This window comes from Typopeltis vanoorti, chromosome 9, assembly GCF_054136105.1.
Source record: "Typopeltis vanoorti isolate ZY-2024b chromosome 9, IOZ_Tvanoo_1.0, whole genome shotgun sequence".
In the NCBI taxonomy this organism is placed as follows: domain Eukaryota; kingdom Metazoa; phylum Arthropoda; class Arachnida; order Uropygi; family Thelyphonidae; genus Typopeltis; species Typopeltis vanoorti.
The window spans coordinates 17858099-17871443 of record NC_143557.1 but is presented as its reverse complement, the minus strand read 5'-3'; the positions used below and the strand labels follow the sequence as shown (position 1 = coordinate 17871443).

At 36.1% G+C, this 13345-nt stretch overlaps 1 protein-coding gene across 1 annotated transcript in view; it reads right to left on the bottom strand.

The window, feature by feature from the left end:
• Positions 1–13345, bottom strand: part of LOC150102905 (phospholipid phosphatase 5) — a 216669-nt gene that overhangs the window by 141858 nt on the left and 61466 nt on the right. The window contains exon 2 of the mRNA XM_090398045.1: positions 9458–9534. Coding sequence (XP_090254171.1) covers positions 9458–9531 — 74 coding nt within the window. The 5' untranslated portion in view covers positions 9532–9534. The remainder of the gene's footprint in view (positions 1–9457; positions 9535–13345) is intronic.

Here is a 13345-nt window from a genome sequence, read left to right as displayed (position 1 = left end):
GCCAGTCTCCAATCCAATGCACTAATCTAATATCCAACCCCATCTGCTCTAGTTTGACTGTCAACTTATCATGAGGTACTCTATCAAAAGCTTTTGCAAAATCCAAATATATTACTGTGTATCCTTCTCCTCTGTCCAAGGAAGCAGTCACTTTATTGTAATAAGTAAGTAGATTACTAAAACACGACCTCCCTTTAGCAAATCCATGCTGTCCATCAAAGATTATACCATTGTTGTCAACCCAACTCTGGATCCTAGTTCTCACAAGCTTCTCCAACAACTTAACCACAACACCTGACACACAGATAGGCCTATAGTTTGATGCTTGAGTTTGATCACCTCCTTTATGAAGTGGCACAATCTTGCCCTCCTTCCACTCTTTAGGGATTTGACCAAGTGCAAGACTCGTATTAAAAAAATATGTCAAGGCAGGTGTCAACTCTCTGGCACATTCCTTCAGAATACACGGTGATATATTATCAAGTCCCACAGCCTTATTTACATCTAGTTTACTCAACTCCCCAAACACCTCTTCCTCACTTACAGTCAGTCTCTCCTCCCCATCATCAACTGCTCTTAATCTCTCCATGAAGTCACATTCACAAGATTGAAAGATCTTTTTGAACTGTTCATTAAGTATCTCCACCACACATTCTGCAACAGCTGTCTTTATACCATTTCCTCCAATCAATGTCATCCTTCCATAATCATTCTTTCTTTTGCTGGCTACATATCGAAAGAACTCCCTAGGATTCTTTTTAGCTTCATTAGCTAACTGCTGTTCATACCTCTCTTTAGCTACTCTCACCAACCAAGTCACTCTCCTTGCCTGGTCTTTGTAGAACTCATGAAATTGGTTACTTCCACTTCTCTTATGCTGCCTCCACATTTCCAAGTAAAATCGGTATAGAAAAATTTTGTTCTAATTTTTCTTCATACCAGATTTTACACCACTCATGAGACCTTAGTAAAGGTCAAAACCAGTCTGGGTAGTAATCCTTCCTGAAATGTAAATAATATACACATCTAAAATGAAGTGTGTTTTGCATTATGGGATGCTAAGGCAAATGATGTGAGATCAACAGCCTCTATATACAAGAAGATTACTTGTGAAGATGCTTCATGCTCAAACTTTGTTTGCTTACACTTAGGTAAGGATTAAATCAGAATATAATTTCTTATCAAGTATAATAATATAGATTATAACAATGATAAAGAACACAGTCGATGCCACATATAGAAATAAAGAGATTATAATTCAACTGCACAAAGTCTTCTTCACAATGCAGCATTTGAATTATTGTGCATACATAAAATAAAATCGAGTGAAGGATGACTAAGACAGTGTCAGGTATCCAAATGTTGAATATGAGGACAGATAGAGGAGAATGCTATTTGCAGAAGTTGCAAAAGAAGGATGTGAGTAAGAAAATGAGAAGCAAGTTTTTTTTTTGCTTCGCATTGCTTAAGAGCACAGTGGTTGCAAAAACAGCAAATGAATTTAAACTGCAGTTTGATGAACAAAACTGTGTTTGATAACAATGACCTCTCTTCCCCTAATAATAGAAGGGGAAAAAAATGGCTACAACAACAACAGTACTCCAAAATCCAAGGTGGAATGACGCTTTAGTGAGATGATCAGAAGATTGGAAAGGTCAGATATCATATAACTCAATGAGCTTAAATGCAATACAATACTAAAATGTATTGCACAAATACAAGTAATCAGAACATCTCAAATAGTAGTAGCTGCTACTGCTATTATCAGATCACTATTAGAATTATCATTATGTGATATCCAGTCGTTTCCGCTTCTTGGTGATCTTGTGAACAAAGGGTATCCATCTCGCTCAGTCTTGTCTTTTCTTTCGGTAGTTATAAGTTTGTTTATATTATCCATCGAACTCTTTTGCAGTCTTCCTCTCCTTCTCATGCCCTAAATCTTCCCCAACATGACTGCATTTTCCAATTCATCAGCCCTCATAATATGCCCAAAGTCATTACCACCTAGGAACATTCTTTCTTTTTAGTATCTAAAAACTTTCTTGCCATTCTTGTGGTCCATGGAATTCTTAATAATCTCCTCCATGTCCATAATTCAAATGGATCGCTTTCTACCTTTCTTCTTAATGATCCAGCTTTCACATTCATAGATCACTAATGAAATTGTGGCCTTACTAAAATCTCTTTCACAATTTTTGCCAGGTTTGACATAACTTTTTTTTATCCATTACTATCCTTCTTCATCTTCATACTGACCATCATTTTTAATTCTGGGTCAAAGTAAATCATAACTTTCAACTAACTCTATTTGATCTCCTTCAATCCAACTCATCCAAATTGCTAGAAGTCATCACTTTTGTTTTGCTGATGTTTAAATTAAGCCTAGCTGTTTTGTTTTTCCTCTCAGCAAACAGATCAACTGCTCCAGATCTTCCCCAGTTTCTGTTATGAGGACTTTATCATTTGCATATCTTAAATTATTTATTTTTCTGCCACAATCTGGTGGAAGAAGGTTCTGAATTTTGGTAAGCAACAACAGGATGCAAAATATACACTTGGCAGGGAAATTTTGGAGGAATTTGAGGAGATAAGAGACCTTGGGATAGTGGGGGACAATGATCTGATCAGAAGTCACAATGCACAAGTTATGAAGACATCACATCAGATTATGGCAATGATGCAGAGGAACTTCACTTGTAGAAATAACGAGGTTCTAGTTCCATTATATAAGGCCTTGATCAGGTATCATATGGATTACTGTGTGCAGATTTGGTTCCCTGGTGATGAGGATAGACTCCAGACTGACTAAGGTCTTTTCTGGACCCTTGGAGATATGAGGACAGATTGAGAGAAAGCAGTTTGCACCCTTGTGAATAGGAAGAAGAGAGGAGGATATGATTCAGACATTTAAATTGCTAAAGGGTTGTTACCAAGGTTAATGTGAAAGAAATCTTTCATAGAACCTAGAAGTTGTATAAGGAGGGTGTGAGCAGGGGAATAAGGAGTAGATTCTTTGCATGAAGAGTGGTTGGTCAGTGGAATGCTTTGCCTGAATATTCTGGTGAATGCAAATATGTTGAATGAGTTTAAAGCACAGCTTGATGGGTTTTGTGTGTAACAGTGTTTGCCTCCCACGATGAATCTTTTGACTCCGTGTAAATCTGGTGTTAATAATAATAATAATCTTAATTCTTGCTGAGTCTTTGTCTAAGTCAGCCATTCCTATAATATATTCACTATAAATATTAAAAAGATAAGGCGACAATATACAACCCTGTTGCACCCTTTTTTCCACTCAAATTTCATCAGTTTCTCTGAAGAATGTTTATACTGAAGCTTCTTGGTTATCAGAATGCATAATACAATTTCAGCTTTCCATTAACGGACTGAGTTGGGTTGTTCTGAATTATGTTAAAGAAACTAAGACTTTGACTATCTGTATTATTGGGATGAGGAGAATTAAGTCTAAGTATATAGCTCAAGCAATATCAATGTCATTTATAGGTATTACATAGCCCTCAATGTCAAAAATATGATATTTCTGACCAAGAAGACTCCAAAGTAGTCCTTCAGTCTAGTCTAGTTGGGTGAGCAGAGTATTCATTGCTTTCACTCTCCAAATAAGAGACCATAGGTTCAGATTCCACTGTAAACAACTGTGTGTCTTCAGATATAGTTCGCCCACCGATTAGAGATCCTTCGACACTTCTGTGCATCTCAGAAAAAGGAGAATCCATTCCGATAATAGGGTAATCAGTCCGTATTGTGGGGCGAGTTGTTTATTATTACCGGTCGGAAAATTAACTTCTCTTATATGATTATTGTAGTTAACTATGTTGCTTGTATAACAGTTGGAAAATTTTACCTATAAAGCACGTGATTTCGCGTGTTGGCGACCAATTCGGACGTCCTTCATTTCTTTCTCCCCTTCAGCATGAATCGACTATTCTTGGAGAGATGCGAAGCAGGGACCTACAAATGGTGGGCGAACTATAGTAGATGAATTTCATCAACTAGTGTGAGACCACCAACATATTGAATGCTTGAAATGGCTTGGGAAATTTCACAACTGGTCTAGAGCAGAGCTCCTGGAATTATCTAACCCTTAGCTCATGCATGATAATAATGTACGATAAACTTACAACCTTCTGTTGATAGGATTCACATTAAAAAAAAGGTAAAAAAAAAGTTTATAGATCTTCATCTGGATCAACTTTGCCAATATACAAACACATACTCTTACTGCTAATCAACAACAACAAAAAAAAAAAAAAAAAAAACTGGCATCATTAATATCCTCAAAAACAGAGCAATAGCAATTTGCTCCATGAGCAAGCTCTTAAGCATGAATTGTAAATCAGTAGCAATAAAAGTCATTTTTTTATATATAAAATGGCATAAACTCAAATGTTATTGCCACAATTCTTCACAAAACTACACCTAAAATAAAAATGATATAGATTATAATAAAACCACAGCCATTCCATACATTAAAGGGATAAAAAGCAGAATGTTACATAAATGCCACCTTAATGCCACCTGAAATTCCCTACAAAATTAAAAAGTTTACACCATAGGGTGAGCTATACTAAATCATTTGCAGATTTCATATAGCCAAACTTGTCACATATGTAAAACAGTATGTGCAATTCCAATCCAGAAAAAGGAGCAGAAACATATATTAAATATTGCTTATCCAAGAATAAGCAAACTTTATTTGCTTATGCTTAGATAAAGACTAATCTACTTTTATATGGAGTCTGTGGACTTTTGCATTATGGCATACTAAAACAATGACAGTACACTTCCTTTTGGATATGTACAGTGCTCAACAAATACTTTAGACCATCATTATTGTTTAGATTGGGGTGGTTGATAATGATCTCACAAGCTTTCTTAAATTTGCATTCATACCATGTTTTGGTGTGATGTAGACAACTAGTGCTTTTCCAGTCAATTCTATGTAAGGTGTTCAGGGCATGATCAAAAAGGCCAGCTTCACCATAATTATTATATTTGATGTGTCGTTTATGTTCTTTTTGTCTGATCGGAATTGTGCATCCAATTTCTCCTATGTATGGTATGTTGCAGGTGCAGTAAATACGGTATACTCCAGGGTGGGCCAACAGAGGGAGTGGATCTTTGGATAAGTTGAGTAAGTTTTTTAATTTTGCAGGAGGTTTAAAGGTGGCTTTGAGGTTGTATTTTTGTAGTACTCTGTTTATTTTGTCTGATGTCCCTTTAATGTAGGGAATGGTTATAGTTTTACTGTAGTCTGGTTTGTCTTTGTTTTTTTATTGAGGTCTTGTAGAGAATTTTGTTAATAGTGTTTTGGCTGTATCCATTTTTTTGAAAAGTATTGCTGATCACTTTAAATTCGTTTTTCATTGCCTGTTCATTGGAGCAGATCTTCAGAGCCCTGTTTTTTTAGGGTATTGATGACACCTAGTTTTTGTGTTGGGTGGTGGTAGGAGTTTATGTGTATATATATTGGCCAGTATGTGTCGGTTTCCGGTAAACAGTGAAGGAAAGATTGCCCGAGGGAAGACATGTGACAAGTGTATCTAGAAACGGCAGTGTGTTATGTTTTTCAATCTCAATTGTGAACTGTATGCATTTGTGTTGCTTGTTTAAGTGGCTAAGGAATGTGTCTAGCAGCCATGAGACCAGATTCAGAAAATATCGTCAACGTATCTAAGCCAGACTTAGGGTTTTAAAGGGGAGGAACCTAAAGCAAGGTGTTCAAAATGTTTCATATAAAAGTTAGCAATGGGGGGGGGGATAATGGCGACCCCATGGCCATGCCTTCTTTTTGTAGGTAGAAAGCGTTTTGCCATACAAAATAATCAGAAAATTATACATGTGCAAAGAGCACAGTGATATCTGGAGGAAATTTGCTCTGTAAAAGAAGAATTGTGTCATTGATTGGAACATTCGTAAAGAGGGGACATCAAAACAGACTAATAGATCATCTTTTTCTAATATAATATCTTTGATGATGTTTATGAAGTGTTGTGTGTTTTTGATATAGGAGAAGGAATGACCTACCAGCTCCTTGAGTGCTGCCGCTAATTTTTTGGCTAAGTAATAAGTTGGGCTATCAATCCCTTCGACTATAGGCCTTAGTGGTGTGTTTTCTTTGTGAATTTTCGGTAGCCTGTAAATTCTCAGGGATCGAGCATAGTGTGGAAATAGTTTTTTGACCGTACCTTCGGCCCATGTGGTAATTGACTTAAGTAGATTCTCTGTTTTCTTTTTTATTCTATTAGTTGGGTTATAGTTAACTAATTGGTATGTGTTATTGTCCGAGACCAGTAGATTCATTTTTTCCACATATGTGGTTCAGTTTAAGATAATGGTGGCACTTCTTTTATCTGCTCTGGTTATTAAACTGGTTTTCTGTCCTCTGTCTATCTGCTCTGGAAACATCAGGATAATAAAAAGAGTTATTTTAACAAGGTTGTAGAATCCATAATTTCAAAAATGAATGCTGATCACCGTGTAACACTAAAAGAAAGGTTTATTTGAAAAATCTCATACCAATTAATGTCTCTATCTAATTCCCCCTCCTATCTCCTAGACTCTGCAAATTGCATTTCCTCAACCTATCTTCATACTCAACATTCAGAAACCACCTTAGTCAATCAGCTCTGGAAACTTTACAATATCTCTTCATCATTTTGAAAACCAGGTGACCAAATTTATGCACAATAGTCCATATGTAGCCTAATCAAGGCTTTATACAGTGGAAACATGATCTTCTTCAAGTCATTGTCCTCAGCATCACTGCCAGAATTCATTGTGCTGCCTTCACAATTACAGTAATGTGTTTTCTAAATTTTAAATGTGTTCTCATCACCCCATATCTCATTTCCTCCACTTCCTCAAATATATCTCCACCAATGGTATGCTCTACATACCATATTTGTTTTTCGAATTTTAAAACCTTACACTATACAATACTGAACTTACAACCCCTGCTTACCTGCCAATTAACTGAGTCTATTAAAGTCCTCTTGTAAAGCCTCCTAACAGCACTTTGAATCATCTGCAAACTGTTGAATATCCCTATTCAAAAACCTTCCTCAGTATCATTAACATCCAAGCTAAACAGCAATGGTAACACTAAAACAGACCCTTGAGACACACCAATCATGACTTTCCTCTCCCAAAACATTGCTTCCCCCCATAAACAACTTGCTGACACCTATTAGACAGCCATTCTCCAATCCCATCCATTTCAATTTAACTATCAACTTATCATGAGATAATCTATCAAAAGCTTTTGCAAAAGTATACCAACATGTATGCATCTACCTTGTCCAATGCACCTGTCATTTTATTGTAATAAGTAAGCAGATTACTAAAACATGATCTTCCTTCAGCAAACTATTGCTGTTCATCAAAGAGAATGCCACTGTTGTATACCCAATTCTGGATCTTGGTCATCACTAACTTCTTTAACCACAACACTCGATACACAGTGTGGCCTATAATTTGAAACTTCAGTTTAGTCACTTCCTTTATTCAAGCAATACAATCCAGAATTCTTTCCACTCCTCTGGAACTTGGTGCAAAGTAAGACTCATATTAAACAAGTATGTCAAGCAAGGCTGATGTCAAGTCACTGGTACATTCCCTCAAAATATGCAGTGATATATCAACATACATCAAGTTTACTCAAATTCTCCACATGCCTCACTCACTCAGTCTATCCTCTTACATTTCCACTGCACTCAAACTCTGCATGATGTCACATTCACAAGGACAAAATAATCATTTTTTCATAATCATTCTTTCTTTCTGCTGGATACACATTGAAAGAACTGCACCTTTGTGACCCTTAACAACCAAATTACCTTCATTGCCTGTTCTTCATACTCCTCAGGCAACTAATTATTACCACTCATCTCATTCTGCCTCCATAATGCCTTCTTCCTCCAGACTGTACACCTACTTTATTTAATCGTCTGATCCTTAGATACATTTAGACATTATTATTACAATAAAGAGCCAAGAGGCTATATATTTTTTCTTTTTTTCCCGGCATAAATTAAATTAAGAAATATGTAAATTAAGAAACTCTTAGATTTCAACCTCTGAGTTGCGTATCCGGCTTTAAAATAATGAGGGATTTGTTATCCTCTTAACTTAACATTTAGACATTGTTTCTGCTAGATAGCTCTTGAAAACATCTGAGAAGCATTGATTTCCCTTGAAGGTAACTCCTCATTCCATGATAAAGATGCATGCTGTCTCCTGAGCTTTTTATAATCACTAGCCTTGTAGTTCCACATATATCCTTTCCTCACAAAAGTCCTTATATAGCTGGCTACCACCCAGATAATCACTTCATGATCACTCTCACCAACGAGAGAGAGAGAGAGATCTAACACCTCATTTATGATAAATGATCAAATCCAAAACCCTCAATTTTCACTTGCCTTCTGTTAGATGATTCTCAAAAACTCAAGAAATTCATTTTCTTTACTTCTAGATGCTATTAATAGTTCATTCCAATCTATATTACCATAACTAAAATGATTCAAAATGCATATATAATCTATATTACCATAACTAAAATGATTCATCTGCTTATAGATTTTACTGTCACTGCCTTCCCCATTACCAGGTCTATAGCAACATTCAACTAAGTATTTCATTCTATCCACCTTTAACCCCACCATATTGTTCTCAAACACCATTGCCACTAGTTTCCCTTTACATCTCTATCTTGCATGAGCACAACTCCTTTACTATCATCAATAGCTCTCTGCCTCCCTTTTTGCCTTTCTTATCTTGACAAAAAAAAAAACATCATACCCTTCCATCTCTATTACAAGGTGCCATCCTTATCCAACCATGTCATACTTCTTCCAGCAATTTTTGGGTTAACAAAATCAATGCAAGAATTTCATTCTCCTTATTTCTGATACTTCTAGCATCCATATCTAACAGTTCATTTCTGCATCTATAACAAGTTCCACTGATACCACATCTCACTTGTACCTCCTCCATTCCTTCCTCAAGCCCATTCTCTCTCTCTCTCACCACTCATCCCAGAACTCTCTTCAGACCCAAATGTTCCCTGCACATCTCAGACTATGACATTCCTTTCTTGTCTACTCATATTCACTTCCCCTTCCAGCATTATAATTTCTCATGTCCCCCCCCTGCCCCAAACTAACCCCATTTTCCTGTCTGTTATGCACTTCTGTCCCATGTCCTCTCATTCTTCTCACTCATGCTATTCATTTCTCCATTCATAAGCACTCCTTCAATCCCTTCTTTCTTACTCTTCCAATCACTTCTTACTTGCTCAGATCCATTCTCTGCAGTCATTATGCTCCCTTCTAGCAGCAGCCTCTTCAGATGACTCACACTAAAACCATTTAAAAGCAATCCATTACTTTCATACAGTTTCAGCTGTCCCTAATTTTGATAAAATACTTACAAAAATGTTATTCCTAAAACAATGCGCAGCAGTACTTCTAGTATCATATTCTGTTTCTGACTTGCATCTTGCATTTTCTGAAATAAAGAAGACACACTATTAGAATGCATGCAACTGGTGAATTCAGAGTTAACAAGCCAAAGTTATCATTTAACATATAAAACAGATCAAAAAGTTTGTGATCCTTCAATTCACCCCCACTACAATATGGCCCACAATATTTCTGATGGCTTGCAGGGCTCTGAAAGCACATTTTTTGAAAAAATCATGTGCATGTTATACCTTGGAATGCAAAAGCAGTTGTGTAGGTCATGTAATTATTTTGTTTGCAGTGTAAACACACAATTTAAGTTCAATATTTTAAACATATATAGTTTAGAACATATATACATATATTCAGTTTGTCCACTATGCAAACTGAAAGTAATGAATTAAAGTTGGAATGGGTTACAGTAATATTACATTAGAGATACATATCTAAAGACTAGGTGTTGTTGATTATTCATATTAGTGCTTCACAATATAAACAACACCAAAAGATGAAAAAATAAATTAATTTATTGAACTTATTAATATTTCGCTGGTTTTCTACCCAGCATCATCAGAATGCGTATTATAACAGTGACAGTATGAATTCCAATGGCACTTTTACCACTCATGCAGCCAGCTACATCCATTGCTCTCCTAAAGATCAATTTCACCCTCTTGCACAACATGAGTTAAAAACTAAAGTATAAAGAGCTAATAAGCTTCATTTCGGCAATGAAAACATTACTTAAATTAAGGGGATATTGAATCCCACATAGTTTTAAAACCGAATAAGAAACTCAAAGATTGGAATCAGAGAGTTTCTTGCCGAATATAGTAAACTATAAAGTATCGGCGGACACTAGCGTTAGCCAATGCAAGTGATCCTAGTACATAGTACATTACTGGGCAACTCGTTGCAAAGGTGGAGGAAGAAGTTCAGATCGCTATTCTTAGGTATTTTCCATAATGTAAAAACACATTTCTTAGGAAATGTATGCTGTTATTACATTATGGAGGGAGGTCACTACCCAGACCGGTTTCAGCCTTTTTTGAGGCTTCATCAGTGAGCAGCTAGACCTAATACCAAAGTGTATAGCGAAAAGAACTTATGTACTTTGCGAACGAGTTTTACAAACAGGTGCAACCATTAAGTTACTAAAGTATAAAGAGCTAATAAGCTTCATTTCGGCAATGAAAACATTACTTAAATTAAGGGGATATTGAATCCCACATAGTTTTAAAACAGCATACATTGCCTAACAAATGTGTTTTTACATTATGGAAAATACCTAAGAATAGCGATCTGAACTTCTTCCTCCACCTTTGCAACGAGTTGCCCAGTAATGTACTATGTACTAGGATCACTTGCATTGGCTAACGCTAGTGTCCGCCGATACTTTATAGTTTACTATATTCGGCAAGAAACTCTCTGATTCCAATCTTTGAGTTTCTTATTCGGTTTTAAAACTATGTGGGATTCAATATCCCATTAATTTAAGTAATGTTTTCATTGCCGAAATGAAGCTTATTAGCTCTTTATACTTTAGTAACTTAATGGTTGCACCTGTTTGGAAAACTCGTTCGCAAAGTACATAAGTTCTTTTCGCTATACACTTTGGTATTAGGTCTAGCTGCTCACTGATGAAGCCTCAAAAAAGGCTGAAACCGGTCTGGGTAGTGACCTCCCTCCATAATGTAATAATGTAATAACAGCATACATTTCCTAAGAAATGTGTTTTTACATTATGGAAAATACCTAAGAATAGCGATCTGAACTTCTTCCTCCACCTTTGCAACGAGTTGCCCAGTAATGTACTATGTACTAGGATCACTTGCATTGGCTAATGCTAGTGTCCGCCGATACTTTATAGTTTACTATATTCGGCAAGAAACTCTCTGATTCCAATCTTTGAGTTTCTTATTCGGTTTTAAAACTATGTGGGATTCAATATCCCCTTAATTTAAGTAATGAGTTAAAAAGTTCCTTGTGCCTGCATTTGGCCTACTTTGGACAAACTGGTAGATTAGTTAACATCTGCATTGGAGAACAAAAAAATTACATCTGCAATGATCTTTATGGTAAGTTGGAACTAGTATACCATGTTCTGGATATGCCTTCACATACAATTAAATGGAAGATGACATCCATTTTACACAGATATCGCTATAGGTTCAAAAGACTATTTTTTGAATCAGCATTTGCTATTAAGCAATTCCCCAACCTCAAAGTATTGTTGCATTAATTTGCCAAAGATCTGGATGACACTCATTATGAGACCAGAGAGCCTGACTTCTCCAAATTAACATTATGGTTAAAGGGGCCCCATAGAGGGCACCTTGTTAAGACAATTATTCTGTCTGGCAAATTGAATTGTTTCTAATGTTTTAGTGTAGTGCCTATGTGTCTGTCACAGTTATAATTTGTGCTCTGATTATACTGGGTATAAACCAGCAAAATATTAGTAAGTTCAATAAATTAATTTATTTTTTCATCTCCTGGTGTTGTTTATACCATGAAGCATTAATATGAATTACACTGGAAAAAATTAATAAAATGAGTGACAAGTATGATTTATCATGTAACTGGTTTAAATGGCATGTTCAAAAATTATTTCAAAATTGTAAAAGCAAACATTTTATGCATGCAGTTACTAAACATGTGCACTCCTTTTTTGAGCAGTGTGCATGTGCACAGCTCAGAGAGAGAACTGGTGTATATTGAAACAAATTCAGGTGTTCTTTATAATAATAATAATATATATATATTATTATTGGAGACCAATGTGGAGAACTCACCAGAAGAGACCAATGGATATCAGATTAAACATGGGAACTAATCAAAAGAAGGCAGTTGGGAAAACAAAGACACAGGACTGAAGAATATAAGAGATTACATAAAGAAGTTAGAAGAGCCATCAAGCAAGACAAGGAAAAGTTCTATACTAATAAATGTGAAGAGATAGAATTCCAGAGGAGGAGGAACAATTATAAAAGGATGTTTCATTTAGTTCGTGACCTAAAGCACAAGTTTAAGTCCAAACTGAATGGAGCATTACTAACAGAAGAATTGGAAATTAAAAAAAAAAAAAAAACAGATGGAAAGAATACTGTGAGGAAACTGTACAATAGAGTTGATAAAGAAAATGTGGAAGAGCCCTCTCATCAGGAAAATTCCAATTGGGAACCTCTTCCACTTAGGCATGAAGTTGAAAGAGCAGTTAAGTAGCTTAATAGCAATAATGCCCCAGGTGCAGATGGAATTCCAGCAGAGTTAATCAAGGCGACAGGAGATGGAGGTATAAGAGGGTTTCATAGATTGGTTACAAGGATATGGAAGACAGGATCATGACCTAGAGGCCATGATCTTGTCTCCCATATCCTAGAGACTGGAAGTCTGTTTTCATACCACTACATAAGAAGGAAGATATGAAAGTGCAAGAACTATAGAACTATTAGTTTAATATCTCATGGAAGCAAAATTTTATTGAAGATCGTGCTAAATAGGATTGAGGCTAAAGTTGAAGCAGAGATGTCCGATGAACAAGAAGGTTTTAGGAAAGATAAGGGCACCAGAGATCAGCTCATAATAAATTTAGTTTAATCCTTTATCCAAGTTACGTAAGCAAACAAAGTTTGCGCTTGAAGTATCTTCAGGACTGAGGCAACTCGTGGTAAAGGTGGACCAAGCTCTTATCACTCCTTATCTTAGTATCTCCCATAATGCAAAGCACATTTCCTTGTGGACATGTAATGCTATGCATTAAGGGAAGGGCCACCACCCAGACCAGTTTCAACCTTTATTGAGGTCTCGTCAGTGGGAGCCAGACGCAGATGTGATGATACTAAGGTGGAAGTAAT